The 17,889-nt window shown below is 44.0% G+C and overlaps 1 protein-coding gene across 3 annotated transcripts in view; it reads left to right on the top strand.

Moving 5' to 3' along the window:
- Positions 1-4,063: 4,063 nt before the first annotated feature.
- The window catches only part of PTPRZ1 (protein tyrosine phosphatase receptor type Z1), a 113,181-nt gene continuing 99,355 nt past the window's right edge, over positions 4,064-17,889 (top strand). For all 3 annotated transcript variants that reach the window (XM_035126983.3, XM_035126981.3, XM_035126980.3), the window contains exon 1: positions 4,064-4,394. In XM_035126983.3, the coding sequence (XP_034982874.2) occupies positions 4,331-4,394 (64 nt within the window). In that variant the 5' untranslated portion in view covers positions 4,064-4,330. The remainder of the gene's footprint in view (positions 4,395-17,889) is intronic.

Raw genomic sequence — 17,889 nt, 5'->3', positions numbered from 1 at the left:
CTTAGGTCTGCTTGCCATATCTCAGACAGCAAGGGAACAAAGGTTTTCCATAGACTGGAACAGATTTCCTGAACAGACTCACAGAACTGAAAGGGGACAATTTTGGAGTTCTCCGAAATGAAAAATGAAAATCTGACCGATTTTTCCTTCTGTGTCTAGAGATGGACAGGAATATTGTATTTAAAGTTTCTCATAAACAGCCGTCAGAGAATAAGAGAATGAGTGTCACAGTTTTCAGTCGCCTTGTATGTATCCACAGCTGTCATTGGCTTAGACGGGTATGTGTATGCACACAAATACACCCCCTCCCAGATGTGTTCATGCATTCATTGTGCGTGCGTTGAAGTTGACTCAGACTAGGGATTGACCCAAAACCATGACTGGGGCTTCTGAGCTTTGGAGGCAAGCAATTAAGTTGTTGTGTTACCCAATGTTTATTAAAATCTCTTTGGTGGACAATAATAGTTATGTTTTTAGGAAGGATGTCCCCATGTACAGTACAGTGGTACCTCTACTTACGAATTTAATGCGTTCCGAATGCACATTCGTAAGTCGAAAAAATTTGTAAGTCAAATCCCATAGGAATGCATTGGGACCCTATCTAAAAATTCGTAAGTAGAAAAAATCCTATCTAAACCGCATCCAAGATGGCGGACGGAACTCCGTTCGTAAGTAGAAACATTTGTAAGTAGAGTTATTCGTAAGAAGAGGTACCACTGTATAGCTAAATAAGAATGAAAACAGGAAATGTTTTGCAAACTGTTGATGAAACAAAAAATCCCTCTCAGCTGGAAAGTGAGGTTACAGTATTCAGTGTAAATAGATAACGGGATTGTTCCCAAAATTAGACAAGTAATCTCAGACCATGAATTTATATCCCCACCATTATTTTGTACATTTTTATCCTATCTATGGAGTCAAAATGAATATTGGATTATTTCTTTTTTTTCCCTACTGACATTAAATTGGTCACACAAACAGAACACCAGAATATTCATACACACATAGTACACACACAAATCCGCACGCCCTATCACTATTTTGGTGGGGGCATTTGGAGGTAATAATGGCAATTCCAGAAGCAATCTGAGCTGGCTGATAATTTGGCATATGTGGACAAAATGCGAGGAGGCCATGTGGAATATCGGCCACGCAGCCTATGCCTTCTCCTTTTCACTCCCAGTGCTTAGTTCTGTAGCCAGCCTTGGGGGGAGATGGGTAACAGCAGGAGCCTGCACAAATTGTACTCGCCCTGTCAACACACGTTCTGTCAGTGCTCATGTAATCTTCCTCTCCTCCTCAGCTCCATGGTGGATGGGAAATGAAGAGTTGAGGGGGTGGGGAGGTCCCTGCATTTGTAGACTCTGGAAGCATGCACAAATTTGCTACAAAGCAGGATTTATGTGTGGCACAAATTCTGAACAGTGAAATTTTGCACAGCAGATGACATATTTTTATATAACTGCAGGACTGGCCAGAGGTGGATTTAGGACATTGCGATGGGTTCCATCACACTGGGTGCCTAGCCTAGGGGTTGCTGCAAGGCATCACAACTATGATGTAGTGAATTGAGCAGAACAGAAGGTGAGAGGCAGGGGGTGCCGGATTTTGGCCTTGCACAGGGCACCGCTGACATTTGAAATACCAAAGCTTTGCCATCCTTTTTTGCTTGGGCATCGTTAATGAGAATCAGACTAGGTGAGGTTCAGAAACTCTGGGCCCACTGCAAGGCAAGCCAAAGCCAAGTCAGTATAGAACTGACCTTTCCCTAGAGGCTTCTGTCGAGGGCCCACACTGGGCAGCTGGGCAGGTTAATTTGTGTGATGGAGATAAAAGAGACCATAAAGTAGATTTTCCATGTACAGTTAAATAAGGCATGATGCAGGATGTGGTAGGATCTATGATGATTTTTACTTACCAAGAGTGGGGATTCAGATGGTTACTGAACGCTTGCCATGGAGAGATTAAGTGGTTAGAGTTAGACCATTTGCAGATACCGTAAGGCAGACATAGTCAAGGGAATCATAGCAAAGTTGAATTAAACTGCTTCCCCTACATTTCCAGTAGCTGAACCAAGCAATCTTTTATCTCTTGTATGGACTTGCACAGAAAATTAAGTCATAGATAAGAACAGATTGTCATCTGAAGTGCAGTGTTTCCCGATGAGCTTGTCCTCTCTCTCTGGACTCTCAGCCCTTCTCATCAAATAGGAGAGGCTTTAATATGTTTCAGGGTATGACAAAAGGAGATCACGCTGATCAGAGATCTTGGGCTACTGCAGTCATGGCAACATCTTGCATCGCTCCCCCTTCTGGCCACTGTGTCTGGATTGTTACTTTTTGAAATATGGCAACCCTAGAAGAAATAAGTTAGAAAATCATGATAAGTTACTGCGGGATGAGCATCTGAGTCATGAAGCCAAAATAAGCCAAGGTGTTGCAATACCGCCCCCCCCGTCTCTGAGCAACTGACTACAGTACATATGTGCACTTTCAATAAAGCTTTGCTGCCCAAATAACTTTGCTGCTTGCTTTCTGGTGCTCCATTTTGTCTTGGCCATGATTAATGTAGACAAGGCAGACCACGCAGGGGCTGGAGAACCCCACACGGAATCGCCTTTGAGTTGGGAGCTGAGAGTTGATTATAGCCCCTCTCATTGCCTGTTTTACGCTCTTGATTAGAAGATGATACCCAGCTCTACCTCCCATTGAAATAGGAACCAGTGAAGGCGGTGAATGTCCTGTGTGAGTGTCTGGAGGCAGTTGGAGGATGGATGACGGCTAACGGGTTGAGGCTGAATCCGGACAAGACAGAAGTACTGTTTCTGGGGGGACGGGGGAGGGCAGGTGTTTCTTGGATGGAGAATGGCTAAACCAGAATGTGAAGCTTTCCCCCATTTGTTGGGATTCAAGAGAATGGTGCAAACTTAATTTGGCAGCTTCATTTTTAAAATGAGTGGTGCCAGAGTTTATGTCAAACTCCTCCTAATCTTGATGTCCGAGGGCTGCTAACAGTTGCTATAATTCAGGAAGCACCCTAAGGGCAGAATCCCATGTGCCAAATTGCTGTAAAAAGGATAGTAAGAAGACCCACACTCACAGAGTGAAGCCAGCACTATGGGCTACCACAGCCTTTGCTCATCACTAATAGTAGAGGCTGAAATATAGGGCTGCCATACGTCCGGACATTACAGGGATTTCAAAGGTGATGCTTTGTCCTGGATCTTAGGCAAGTCCATCGAAAATCTTTTGTTTTTTTTAAAAAAAGCTCAACAACTTTGGGATTTGTCTTTTAAAAAACTTCAAGAACTTTGGGGTTTTCCTTTAAAAAGCTCATCATTTTGGGGGGCTTCCTAAAAAATGCTCAAAAACTTTTGGGGCATACTGGTTTTTGAAATATGGCAACCCTACTGAATACCTCTCACAGGTCTGTGGGGAAGTGACCCCATGGGACAGAATGTGGGGCTGGCTCTACCATTAGAAAGAGTGAGGAAGCCTTTAGGTAGCTGATCCCGGGGATCCGTTCCCAGTGGTGGATTTAGGGCAGCACGACCAGTTCGGTCGCACTGGGCGCGGAGCCTCGGGGCGCGCGACAACTACTGTATGATTCTGAATGGAGCAGGAGAAGCAGAAGGGCTGAGGAGCCCGGGAAATTCCGGACGGGTGGCAGGAAAAAAAATCTCCACCTCATCTTTTCCGCAAGCTCTGAGGTTGCGCTTCTCTCCGTCTCCTGCTTTCTGGAGGGGAGACGAGAATGAGAGACTTGAAGCAGCAGCAGCGGCAGGGAGCGAGAGCCCTAATGCTCGGGAAAGCTGCCTGCCTGGATTTCAGGCGCCCTCTTTCCCTTCACAAGGGGCGCTTTTCGTCTCGCCACCCGCCCCGCGCCTTCCCGCCAAACCTCCCCCCTCCTCCCCGCCCCCCGCTCCTTCGAAGCCGCGCTCGCGCGCCAACTCCGCCTGCCGCGTCTCTCGCGCGCAGCTCTCTTTTCTTCCAGCGTAGCGCGCGGGCGCGAGCAAGCGAAAAAGATGCGCACCCCCCCCTCCTCCCTCTCCCTTCTCACAGCTACGCGCAGACGCGCACGCGCAGACACCGGCCGCAAGAGCGCTCTCTCGGAGCGCATTCGGTCTGAGGAGGCTGCGAAGTCCCTCGCGGAGAGAGAGGCGCGTCTCCGGCGAGAGAGTCTTAGTTTGGCGGGGATTATTTCATTCTCTCGCTCGCTTCCTTCCCCACCCGGCGTCGCCCTCACTAGCCCGGAGAGACTGAGCGAATAGAGGGCGGTATTTTGTTTTACATTTCGAGGGGAGGAAAGAAGCAGCCGAGACGGTGTGGAAATGCGAATCCTCCGGCGCTGGCTGCTCGCGTCCCTGCCGCTCTTCTTCTGCCTCTGCCGACTCGGTGAGTGTTTGTGGCGGCTGCGCGTGAGGGAGGCAACTTCGCCCGGCGTCGCCTCGCCTCGAGCCTCACGGGCCCGGACCCGGGGGTGGGGTGGGGGTCCTCTCCCGAAACGGGGGTCTGCCATTCCCCTCGCTCCCAAACTTGAGGAAGACTTCTCGGGATGTGCGCGCAGCCTGACGTGCAGGGCAGCCATTCCGTCGCGTGTATGTGGAAGGGAGGGAGAGCCCCCCGAGTGAAGAAAGAATCAGAAGCACCTGCTGTTTCCCCAGGGTCTGACTCTGTCATGAGGGAAGCTCGGGCCAGCCTGAGCCAACTCCGAGGGGCCGAGGTCCCTTCAGAACCCTTCCCCCCCAATAAAATATTTGAGCTCCCCTCTCCCCCAAATTGATTAGCATCGCCATTCGAATGGCGTGCATGCTCCGATTCTTGCGATCGATTATGTGGGGCGGGGCTTAAGCCCTCTTATTTTATTCAGGTTGGCACCCTCCCCTAGATGCCAAGTTCTGGGGACTGGGGGATCTCCCCCCTTCCAGTTGATGGGCATTGTCATTGAATGGCGTGCGTGCGCCGGATCGATTGTGTGGGACGGGGCTTACCCATGGGCGTAACCAATAGGGGCAGGGAGGGGCAGCTGCCCCCCCCATAATAAAAATGCATAGCAAGCTGAGGTTCTGCCCCGCATAACAAAAATCCTGGCTATATCCATGGGCTTAACCCCCCCCCCAATATTTTACTCAAATTGGCACTCTCCCGTAGAAGCCAACTTCTAAGGGCTAAGGGATCTTTGCCCCCCCCAATAAAATATTTGAGGGAGCAAAGGGCCCCTAAAATTTATGGGCATTGCCATCCAAATGCCAATTTGATTATGTGGGGCAGGGCTTACCCATGGGCGTAACCAATGGAGGCAGGGATGGGCAGCTGCCCCCCAATAAATAAAAATAAATAATTTTTTATTTGAGTTGGCACCCATGCCCCCTCCTGACCTCCTGCTCCTTGTTTATCACAGTGTAGGAGAGGTGTCCCTGTTTCTCTCTGGAATTGCCAGCAGACACATCGATTGGGAGGAAGCTGGGGGGGGCTCCTTTCCCCCTTCCTTTTGCCTTAACTGTGAAACCACAAGGGAAAGCCTCGCTTGGTTGCATTGCAGAGCAGGAAGGAAGGATGTCCCCAAGGCATAAGCTGTGCACAAGGAAGCAGGGACATGGGGGAGCGGGGCGGGAAGAGATGCTGCTGCTTCAGCCATTTGTTCTTTGCCTAGCTCAGGCAGCTCCTGTTGGCATCTGCACATGACATAAGGAAGAGAGAGAGAGAAGGAGGGAAGGAAAAGAGTCACTGAATGAGAAATTGCCTACAGTCCAAACAACGCGTTGGAAACAGGCATCGACCTGCCTGTGCAATGTGCTCCGTGTTGGATTGCACTGCGTGTTCGGGCAGTTGTCACTGAGTAGCAACCGCAAGCCACAAATGTGAGAGCTGTTGCCATTGACATGAATGACACTTGTGTCCAATGAGGTTGGGGGTGGGGGTGTCGTAAGTGGGATGCGGTGAGAGCGGGCGAGGGTGGGAATTTCTTGAAGGAATCGTGTCAAATAGATAAGCTAGGCGTGTGAGCAAAACAACTAACTGTCCAATAAATGTTAAATGAAATGAAATACGCGGCCGCGTTGTTATTTGCATGGAACATATAATGATGTCTGTAGTTACATTATTAGCATTTGCCAAACAGAGGACACGAGCATGTTGCTTCCTGTGCTGTGAGTGAAAGTAAATATTTCCTGCTGTCATTTATACCCATGCCCAGTTTTACAACAGATAAAGTAGATATTAACCTACATTTTTGTCCAATAGGTGCTGCTGCATTCGGTTCATTTGTAAACTGTAAGGGATCAGTGTCGTATACCAGCTCTGCAAGAGATGCCATTATATTAAATGTATGATTTATGGCACATATAAAAGTAATTTGAGTTCCCATTTTGAAGACTGCTGGAAGGGCTTAATCTGTAGCTAACTGTGACTGGTTCAAAAGAGGTTACATTAAAATGACTTTGAGTAATTTAATGCCATTCTTATTGTCACTATTAAGTGTTTGGGGTTGATTCTTTACAAAGAGGCCATTTTAATGAAATTAGTATGTCCACAACTGTAGCTCAAATTGGGTATACCCTGTTTCTCTAAAAATAAGCCATAGCCATAAAATAAGCCGTAGCAGGATTTTTAAGCATTCAAGGAATATAAGCCATACCCTGAAAATAAGCCATACTGATAGGCAGTTTAACCTTGTAGGTTAAACTGAATAATAATAATAATAATAATAATAATAATAATAATACATCCCCTGAAAATAAGCCATAGTGTTTTTTTTTTTTGAGAAAAAAGAAATATAAGACAGTGTCTTATTTTTGGAGAAACACAGTAGTAGCAGAAACCCACCAACATAGCTGCCAAGTTCTCCCTTTTTTTAAGGGAAATTCCCTTATGCTGAATAGGCTTCCTCGTGAGAAAAGGGAAAACTTGGCAGCTATGCCCACCAACTGAAGTCAGTGGCAAACTCAACAGTAGATGAACTTTATTTATTGCCTCATAATGAGGAAATGTTCATGGCTGCTGAAATGTTTGCAGGTAATTGATTGTTTTTTTGTCTGCATCTGTTGCTTCCAACCTAAATATTACAGGAATATTTATTGAGCCTTTAAAAAAAAAGCCTGCTTTTTCCTGTAGCTTTATATTATAAATCATCTTACGTAGTTAAAAGGCATAAAACAGAACCTTGAGATTTGCAGACTCGATGAAATATTTCCTCAAAGCTTACATTGGAAAATAGAACGCTAATTTCTGATATGTGAATATGAGATACTAAAACATAGTATAAGGTGTGGTATAAATAAATATATTGTAACTACTCTGTAATCCTAGCATGCAAAGTGTTTGCCATGATGATGCTGAAGGCTGTGGTGATTTGATTGATCATGATATGTAGACTTAGTTTGTGGTGCATTGTGGTGCAATTTCATTTGCTTCGTTTCAGTGCAACTTTTTCTTCTTCTTTTTGCGTTGCGCGTTGCTTATAATATACTTGTATGAAATATCCTCCTCTTGGGAGCACCATTATTCATATCTTCAGCTATGCTGTATAAATGGATGTGTGGGTGTTTGGCATCCTTACTAGTCTTTTGCCTCTCCCCAGTCTTAAATCTCTGGAAAGTATTGCCCGGTTGCACATTAATGGCCAGCGGTAACTCCTCAACTGAATGATCTTTTGTACCGTCTTTGTTTATTTCGCTCCATTGAAACTGTTTGAGCCTATTTAGTGAATCTTGACCATATGAAAATAAATGGCAGTGCACAGATTAAACCAGAGGGTGAGCAAAAGTTCAATAATGATACAAATGATGCGATAGGTTCCACCCACAAATACTGCTGAGTTCAGATTCATAGGGTTTATATCTACCCATCCCCCCTTAAAATTGACAAGTCTCTCCAAATCCACACTGTACGAAGAAAATTACTAACATTTTACATTAGATTGTTGCAAGACATTTGAAAAGCTGAACAAATGAAATCAATGCGTGGACACTATGTATGAAGGAATGAAACAGTGTAACATTTGCAACTGTTAGTATGTTGCAATAATTTTCATGGAGCAATGCTATTTACTCTTATTTGGACACATTTGTCACATCATAATAAATAGTTTATTTTAAAAGCAGTGGTGAGTGGATACTATAATGCAGCCTCTCCGAAACTGGAGCTCTCCTCCAAATGTTGGGAAATCAGAATCAGAGGTGGAAGGGACCCTGAGGATCATCTACTACAGGCGTCAGCAAACTTTTTCAGCAGGGAGCCGGTCCACTGTCCCTCAGACCTTGTGGGGGGCCGGACTATATTTTGAAGGGAAAAAATGAACGAATTCCTGTGCCCCACAAATAATCCAGAGATGCATTTTAAATAAAAGCACACATTCTACTCATGTAAAAACACGCCGATTCCCAGACTGTCCACGGGCCAGATTTAGTAGGCGATTGGGCCAGATCCAGCCCCCAGGCCTTAGTTTAGTTTGCCTACCCATGATCAACCTGAATATGCAGCTGTCCCATATGGGGATTGAACATGTAACCTTTGTGTTAGCAATACCATGCTCTAACCAACTGAGCTATCCTTATGTTGCTGTACTGTACTACAATCCCCATCACCCTGGCCATGCTGGCTGGAGCTGATGAGATTCCAGCAACATCTGGAAGGGACAAAGTTGCAGTAATGAACTGATACATTGCTCCCTGTTTCCCCTCACAGCATTCTTCAAAGTGCTTGAGTCACTTACAGTGCAATCGGCAACCTAGTTGTGCCAAAGTATTGAATTTCAGCCTATTTAGGAACTGGTTCCCCCCCCCCAATAGGCCTGAAAAGGGCTTAAGTCTCACTTTGGTCCCCCTGCATTGTCTTTGCATCTGACATAGTTTCCATTGAATACTGTGGGATTACTGTGAAGTAATTAGTTTGAGAACTGTCATCTTAGCAAGTCTTGTTTTCCTTCTTTCTTCTACTTGTCATTTAAATGGTCAGTTCCCACTGTGGCTGCTCTAATTAGGAATTTAAGGGCGAGAAGGTTCACCTCTTTTGCTGACAATTTCAATTTATCTTGAAACAGTGTTCTTCAAGTTTTCCTTCGGGGGCTGGATGACTGAGTTGGTTCCAGAAATCGAGTATCACAGCTGAAAGCCTTATTCTTGAAACTCCATGCACCATTTGTGAGCCTTCCCAGTATTGCACCTCTCTTGTCACTATGCTTATAAACTCATCTCATTAAGACAGGTTCTGTTTGAACACACCAGAGGGTTCTCCAGAAGGAAACATAAATCAACAGGAAGAAAATCTTTAAAGCGAAAAGTCTTTAAAGCTATAAGCTAAAAGTAAGCAAAGTAAAAAAAAAATGTACTCATCACCGTACATTCTCTTTCAAAGAAACTTAACTACTAATATATACCGGTCTTTTTAGCCCCCAAAACATCTGAAGTATTTTTGTGAAGGCCCATGCCCCTGTTATAACAAAGATTTCAGATAGAAATGAACTTTCTCTGCAGAAAATGTGGGCAAGGAGTATGAGAGGGTGAGTTTACAAGTCACCTTCAGAAAATAATGCAGTGAGGCTAATGAGATTGCTCCAGACATTAGAATATTGCACCCTAATCACTTGTTTAGTTTCTGATATTGCACCTCTTTGTTTCTGATGTCATATGGGAGTCAGAATACCTTCATCCACATTTTTTTAAAAAAAATAATCCTAAAGGCAACTTAAATAAGTTTTATATTTATTTTTAAAAAACCCATATTCCATGGTGAAATCTATATAGAGCAACATCTATGCACAAGGAAGTGTATGGAAGTAACATTTATGCACATCCAGGTTGTTCTGCCTATCACATCAACACATCCTCAAACTATGAAGCAATCAGACTAAATCTGGGGGAATAAAGTAGGATGCCATGGTTGGGTTTTAGACCGACTTACATCCCGTCCTCACCCTGATTAGGAACAGTTGTCCTCCCAACTGCATCTACTTAACGTGGCGGTTGTAATCAGCACTTTAAGCTTCTCGTGTGGAGGGTCTCTGCAGCATGGGGAGCGTTATTCATGGTCTTCTGGCAGTGGTAATGATGTTATAAAATTATTTATGCATCTTGTTTTCTAAGTGCTCAAAGCACCTTGTATACATTATGCGTGATCCAGACTTTGCCATGCTTAGAATAAGTCCATTGAAATGAATTGGTCTTTTCTAGTATTGTTATCCCCATATTACAAATGAAGGCTTTTAGGTTGAGATGTCGCAGCTTACCTACGGTCAGCTATTACTCTGGGGTCTTCCTGGTTCTTACCTTGTTCTCTTAATCACTATGCTTCTATAGTTTTTGAATAAACTGACCTGATGTCTGAGATACCTTTCCCTTGGCAGGGTGATGTAGGTTCCACTCCAAGATCATGGAAACAATCCACATAACATCAATGATCCATCAGATAAACCACTGCAGATGTAATAGCCTCCTTGTGGAGCTGCCATGGAGGCTATTCCTATTGCTTCTGTGTTCCGGCCAATAATGTATACAGCCTAACAGAGATGTAATTCTCATTTCCATAGCAGTTTCTCTTAACCCATGTGTGCTTTTTAAGAAACACCCTACTATAAAACAATCCCAGTCCCACACTACTTACTTTCTAGCAGTTTCCTTGACCCTCATAGATGAAATGTGAATTCAGGGCTTTGAAACTTTTATTACAAAACAAACAAACTGGTGGCAATGGTCACCACTGGTTCATTTTTTTATAGGTGAAGGTAAAGGGACCTCTGACCTGACCATTAGGTCCAGTTATGACTGACTCTGGGGTTGCGGCGCTCATCTCGTGTTATTGGCTGAGGGAGCCGGCGTACAGCTTCTGGGTCATGTGGTCAGCATGACAAAGCCGCTTCTGGTGAACCAGAGCAGCACATGGAAATGCCATTTACCTTCCCGCTGTAGTGGTACCTATTTATCTACTTGCACTGGCATGCTTTTGAACTGCTAGGTGGGCAGGAGCTGGGACCGAGCAATGGGAGCTCACCCCGTCGCGGGGATTCCAACCGCCGACCTTCTGATCCGCAAACCCTAGGCTCAGTGGTTTAACCCACAAATTCAGAATGCTTTCTAGGCTTTCTAGAACCTGTGGAATGGTGGCTATCTTGAACCTGTGGGAATGTTCAGGGATGCAGGAGAGGATATATATTTTGATTATATCCTTTCCAACCTGTGTTAACAAGTTCTACAATTTAGCAGAATAACATTTCCCTTTTTAAACTTGCACAGCGGATGCGTTTGCCCAGGCTCGCTAAAGCCTCTAAAATAAATTACCTGGTAATTTCTCCTTTAGTCCCTCATAAAAGAAATAGACACAACACAGTCTTCTATAAAAGTATAAAAACAGTTTATTCACTCACATTCTGTTCACAGGTGGATCCCAGGAGGCAGACTTAAGTTACAAAAGTTATATACCTGGAAACTATCCCATAAGGAGACAGCTCCTTTGTCCTCTCTTGGCTGGCCAAGAGAGCATCTTAGGCTAAGCAGATGTTGCTTCTTCGATGACTTTAGTCAGAGAGAGAGAGAGAGAGATGGTGGCCAGTCCTATGCTTTTGTTACCTGCACAGGTGAGGCCACGCCCACCTCTGGTCACATGTAGAGGAAGTCTGCCCCAGCCTAGGAGGAAACAGGAAGTTCCGACTGGCTGGTCCAGACATCCCCTTTTTATGTCCACTCTAGGGATGTTGTACTTGACTGCTCTGTGTTTCCCACAGAACCCAAAGTAAGAAATTAGGTTGTGCAGCAAGATTATCTGGCATTACTGTTAAAGTGGGCATGGCAAGATCACACCACGTTAATAATACCGGGGGGGGGGCAGAGATTAAGTAATATAGAGTCTGGAATATTTTCCAAAATTACAACTATCTTAGCAAAATCAACAAAAAGTATTGTGGTGCTTTAATGACTAATGCATTTATTATAGCATAAGTTTTCATAGACTTGAGTCCATCCGATGCATGAAGTGTTACCCTATGTTGGCAGCTGTAGACAGGAAAAATGTAAACAGGTGAGGTGAGCAGGGAATGCAATGCAGTACAATGCAAACAAACTAGACTGACATTATGTTAAAGCTTAAATGCATTTGAAGTAAGGACAGTGAACATTCACACACCAGTGTTGAAAATGACTTATCAGTGACATGATTTTTATATTAATTAACATCTGTAATGATGTAGTGTGGTGTAGTGGTTAAGAGTGGTAGACTTGTAATCTGGGGAACCAGGTTCGCGTCTCCGCTCCTCCACATGCAGCTGCTGGGTGACCTTGGGCTAGTCACATTTCTCTGAAGTCTCTCAGCCCCACTCACCTCACAGAGTGTTTGTTGTGGGGGAGGAAGGGAAAGGAGAATGTTAGCTGCTTTGAGACTCCTTCGGGTAGTGATAAAGCGGGATATCAAATCCGAACTCCTCCTCCTCCTCCTCCTCTTGTTGTTGTTGTTGTTGTAATTCAGTGGTTTTGTGCTGGAGTCATTCTTGGAAGTTGAAAAATATGTTATATTGGCATGCACCACCCTTTGCATGCACCTACTCGCTGGATCATCACCTTGTTGTGGTGAGTGGGCTTGCATGTTCCTATGACCCTTGTGAGCGAAGCCGTCGGGAATCTCGTACTCCCAGCAGGGTCACCCAAGGTGGTAAGGTCAAAGGGAAGGAGCTAGACAAAGAATGATCCAAGAAGTCCTCAACAGCAGAACAGGGGGATGATAACAAGTGATATGTTACAATGGCTGTGAAGGTGGATGAAGGCTGCAGCAGATAGGAATCTACTGGTTTGTCGTGACTACTTCATGCCATCAGAACAGAGCCCTACTGCGAAGACTGTGCGTTGGTCAGCATGCACTGATCTACACACATAAAACAAAATCACGCACAGGTGTCTTCCAAAAACCCAAACTCTTTGCATTATCACACCATCACATATCTTTTTTTAGAGCTCAACACTTATTGCTGGTTGGCAGGGGGTTGGACTGGATGGCCCTTGTAGTCTCTTCCAACTCTACGATTCTACGATTCTATGCTGCATGTAAGTGGCTATTCCAGTGTAATTACCCATATGTGTAGAGGAATAAAGTAGACATTTCCAAACAGTATTCACTAAGTTCATTTGAGTTTATTCCTGCTTCCTCAGGAAGGAAGAATTGCTGTTCAATTTCACAGGCGATTCCATGTGTCTACAGTGTATTCTTCTGGAGTCCATTTTCTTTTCATCAATGTACTTTCACACAGTCATTATAATTGATCCCCCTAGCACTTCTTCATGTTCTAACTTCAGGGAGTGATCAGGAGGATATGGCAAGAGAAGTGGCAAATGATTAGGAATGATGGAAACTGTAGTGCAGGCATAGGCAAACTCAGTCCTCTAGATGTTTTGGGACTACAACTCCCATCATCCCTAGCTAACAGGACCAATGGTCAGGGATGATGGGAGTTGTAGTCTCAAACCATCTGGAGGGCCAAGTTTGCCTATGCCTGCTGTAGTCCAATAGCATTAAGAGGGCTATATGTTCCCCTGTACTACAGTAAGGCAACATAAAATGTAGGTGTATTAATCTCAATCCAGTTAAGAGCAGCAAAAAAATAATTTTAAAAAATGCTTATATCTTCATTACCTCCAACCACCCACATAGTCCATGGCATAAGAATTCACACATATCAACAGTGGCCATGCACCCCATCTCTCACCTGGGCTTTGCCTAGTGTATCCTCAACCCTGGCTTCTCCTTCTCTCAGGGATCCTAAAAGCAGCCATGCTACACCTCCCACTTCAAGCTGCGTGTTTGGCCAACGTGTGAAATACCCCAATGTGCATGCGGTCTACTCATGCAGAGTGTTTCCATGTTAGATAAGGTCCTGATAGGCCCAGTCTTTCCTCATGGCAGTGCAGGCATTCTATGCATGTCGGACCACTTTGCACACTGGCTAAAATGCACGACTGGCATGGGGAATTGCCAGAATGCTAGGTGGCAGAGGGGCATAGCCACCAGGGATGACCCCACTCTCCTATGAGGGATGGTGTAAGAGCATCTCTATTGTCAGGGCTTTTTTTCCCCCAGCCAGAACACAATTCTGGCGCCTCTCAGGTGGGTACCATTGCCATTACAAGACAACAAGGGAAGCTTTCATGGTGAATTCCAGAACCTCTTTTTCTAGAAAAAATAGCATTGTGTAGTGTGATTTAAAAAATTACAGGGTTTTGCATCAGCGTAACTAAAGGGTGTCCAAATGCCAGCTTTATATATACAACTTCAGTACACGGGTTGTTTGCAATGCCTATCCTGTGTCTCACCTTTAGAGCTTTGCCATAAGCATGTATGTTACAGATGGTGGACTGTACTTGTTTCCTAAAAGAAGAGGAGAGGTACTTGAAAACGCTGAAACAGGACAGTTAGAGAGAAGATACAATTCCCAGCGTAGTTGCAAACCCAGTTATGTAATAGCTACAAAAGCTATTAGTATGTGAATTACTGGGAGGTAGACACCTTTAGTGCTGTTGCTATTTAGCAACGAGGAGCATTGATAGGAAGGCATGGGCAAAAATAGAGCCTGAAAAGCAATGGGGGGGATAACAGATGGAGGTACAGAGACAGAACAATAAGGGATAGGGAGAAAAACAGATGAACTCAGAGAAGAGAGAATACAGAGATAGCACACAGGTTTTTAAAGGAAGCTAAAGGAGAGTAGACTAAAAAGAAAACACTGAGAGTGGAATTGCTTGCCCAATGGAATGATCTCCCCTTTCCTCCCACTGCTTGCAGGGTGAGGGGGGAAGCCCCACTGCACTAGCAAGAGTTCTTGCACTGGCTTCTTCTAACAGAAATGGGTGGTTGAATCTGGCTCTCAATGACAAAAATGTGTTGCCATGGTTGATATAGCAATGAAACTCTTTTTATTTGGTAAAAATGTAAAAGTGGGTGGCAGAGTAATCAGAGTGGAGTGCTGCTGCTGTAGATATTTATGGCTACAGGTGTTGTTGTGACAGTAGCTCCTTTATATCCTGAAACAACCAGAGCAGAGCAGTTTTGCACTGAGCATTTGTTGGTCTTTGTTCTCACAGGTTTTTAATCCCAGCACCCATTCATGTGACCCACTTTGAAAATTATGGGTTACTGATCTCAGATGTTATTAGCAAAATTAAAAGTCACATATTTTGTGCATGTGAAGAATTCTGGCTTGGTTGGAGAATTAATACCGGTAAAACTTCAATCGTCCATCCAATTAAGTCAGCTCTGTCCTAAGGATATCAGTGAAACTAAAATGACTTAGAGCCAAACACTTCCGTTAAGTGATGTCTAGATAGCTCTGAAAAGTTGTTGCAGCTAAGTAACAACTTTAAATATTTTATCTCTGATAATGCAGAATGGAGAGAGATAAAATCACTAGAAAGCTTTTGAGAAATTAAACAATTTGGGTCCCCCAAGTATCAACATGCAGCTCTAGTTTTCTTCTTTCAATTGCTTTGTGTACTGAACATTGTATACAAATAAATGCACCCAGATGTATCTTGATGAATAAAGACCTGTTTCTGTGCACACAGTGATAGAATTTCACACACAGTCATTAGTGTATGTAAATTTTCTTGGCAAGTCTTTAGGCGTTTCCTTTAATTTGACTAGCTTTCTGTTGCCTTGAATGTTGTATATCAGCTAATTTCAGTATTCCAGCAGTCAGTGGAAAAGCCTTAATTTGAATTTAATAGGAATGGCTTCCTTCAAGCAATTTAAGTCTTAAGAGGGACTTTATTTAGCATAGACTATCCACTGAACCTCTGGAACACTGAAAATTTAAAAGCTTGAAAGCTCATGTTAAATACCAATGCAAGGAAGGCCTCTGGTCATCTTTGCCAGGCTCAGGCTACTTCTCTTCCAGTGGATATTGACTAGACCTGGAAGCACAGTGCAACACAGGCTATTGCCTGATCCATGTTTTGGCTTAACTCAGTCATACAGGTAGCTATTTACCCAAGGCAAGTAATAATGGCTTCCATACCATGGGTGGTATCCATCTAAGTTTTACTCAGAGAAGACCCCTAAAATTAATGAGCATGACTAAGTTAGGACATGCCTTTTTGTGGCTTTGTGAAGGTAGCCATAGGTGTGAAAGGTGAAGAACTATCATTATTATATTCTGCACACATTATAGAACTGAAGGGACTACTAAAAATGGTGGAAGGAATAAGTTATATTCTGCTACACTTCTCATGCTGCCTAGGGAGAAGCCTCCAAAACTGAGGATGGACTAGGATAACAATCCTCACCATATCTTCTTAAACTCTCATTCCTTTTTAACTGTGGCTAAAGGTACCTAGGAGTACTGCTCTGTGAGTTGCTGCAAGGGAGGCCATGCATTAAAACAAAAATTCTGAAGATTATGATTGAGTTCTTTCTGCCCAGATCATAATGACCACTCACATTATACAGAGCTTATAACCCAGCTACTCTCAGCAGCCACTCTCAGCAGCCAGAAGCCTCATAGCCAGACATTGGAGGGACCTGTCAGGAGTAAACATGGATATCAAATTGTATGGGGAAAGGCCTTACTAGAAAAGCTAACCAATAACGGGGGGAAATAGAAAAGGACGCCTTCACCCCGGTATGGCTTCCCTTTATCACATCACAGCCCAACAAGACAACGTCAAGAATCCACCGACAGCATATGAATCAATCTGGTTTACCTGACCCAACAAGCCCTCCCCCCCCCACCACAAATGCAAACAAACCCTACTGGAGACAACCACAGACAACCAACCACACCCTGCCCCCCAATACCTCTCACAATCAAGGAAATTTAATAAACAAATAGAGAACCTACCCAGTTGACATTGACACAAGACCCCACATGTACACTATGCAAAATAATATAAGCCTCCCCCCTCTTCTTCCCCAACCTTATACTGTACCCAACACTAATGCCTCACAATAAATGCAACTGATTTGTAAGAAGGACTGTACAACCTGGGGGGGGGGGGGAGAGAAGGCATGTACTTTGGGAAACCAAGAAAATCTTTAATAAAAATAAATTTTTAAAAAGAAAAAAAACCCAGTTACATTAATAGGGTAGGTCCTGAAAACACATACTTCAGGTGCTTTAGCAGGAACTAGGCTCTCCTAGCCACCGAGGCCACACCTGAGCTTCAAGCTCCTTGGATCCAGCAGTGCCTCCAAGTAGTAAACTTGCTCCTTCCAGAGTAGTAAAGCCCTGCCCCAAACAGGCCGTCTTCTTTCCTGCCAGAAGGACCAGGGAGACTAGGTTCAGATTAAGTTCACCATCTGACCTTGAGCCAGACACTATATCTTAGCCTACCACATCTCACAAGGTTGCTGTGAGAATAAAGGGCGAGAGAATGAGAGGCATTTAGCCACCCAGAGTTCCCAGGAGAAAGAGTGGGGTAAAATATAACACATATATAAATATTCATAGCCTTTCCTAGGGTTTGTTATGCCACCATATTGGGACTGAAGTGGCTGTTCACATTTCCTTTCCAGTTTGTCATGAACAACTTCATTTATTTCTGTAGGGTTTTTTTAGCATCCCCTGTTAAATGTCTGTTTTATTACCCTGTGGGGGTTATGTAAGAAGGAATGTTTTTCGAGTGTTTTCAGGTGAAAAAGATTAATCTGGGCACTTCAGGCAGCCTCGCTGAAGTCTATTGGAGTAATCTGGAATAAAAAGGTAATATATGATTCATGAACCGTGAACATCTGTAACCTGTTTCAAAGAAGCATGTGGCTCCTGAAACTTTTAAGAGCTGCAAGCACATATTGTCCTATTGTACTGATACTGCAACAACAACAACAACAACAACTGAGGGAAACAGTAATTTTCACATTAAGTTGTCGATTGTTCTGTAAAATGGTTATTTACTGCACCACTGCGTCACCATTTTCCGTG

The sequence above is a fragment of the Zootoca vivipara genome, chromosome 9 (genome assembly GCF_965207765.1).
Source record: "Zootoca vivipara chromosome 9, rZooViv2.hap1.1, whole genome shotgun sequence".
Taxonomy (NCBI): Eukaryota; Metazoa; Chordata; class Lepidosauria; order Squamata; family Lacertidae; genus Zootoca; species Zootoca vivipara.
Note: the sequence above shows the minus strand (reverse complement) of the source record. Positions and strands in the feature narration are given on the sequence as shown.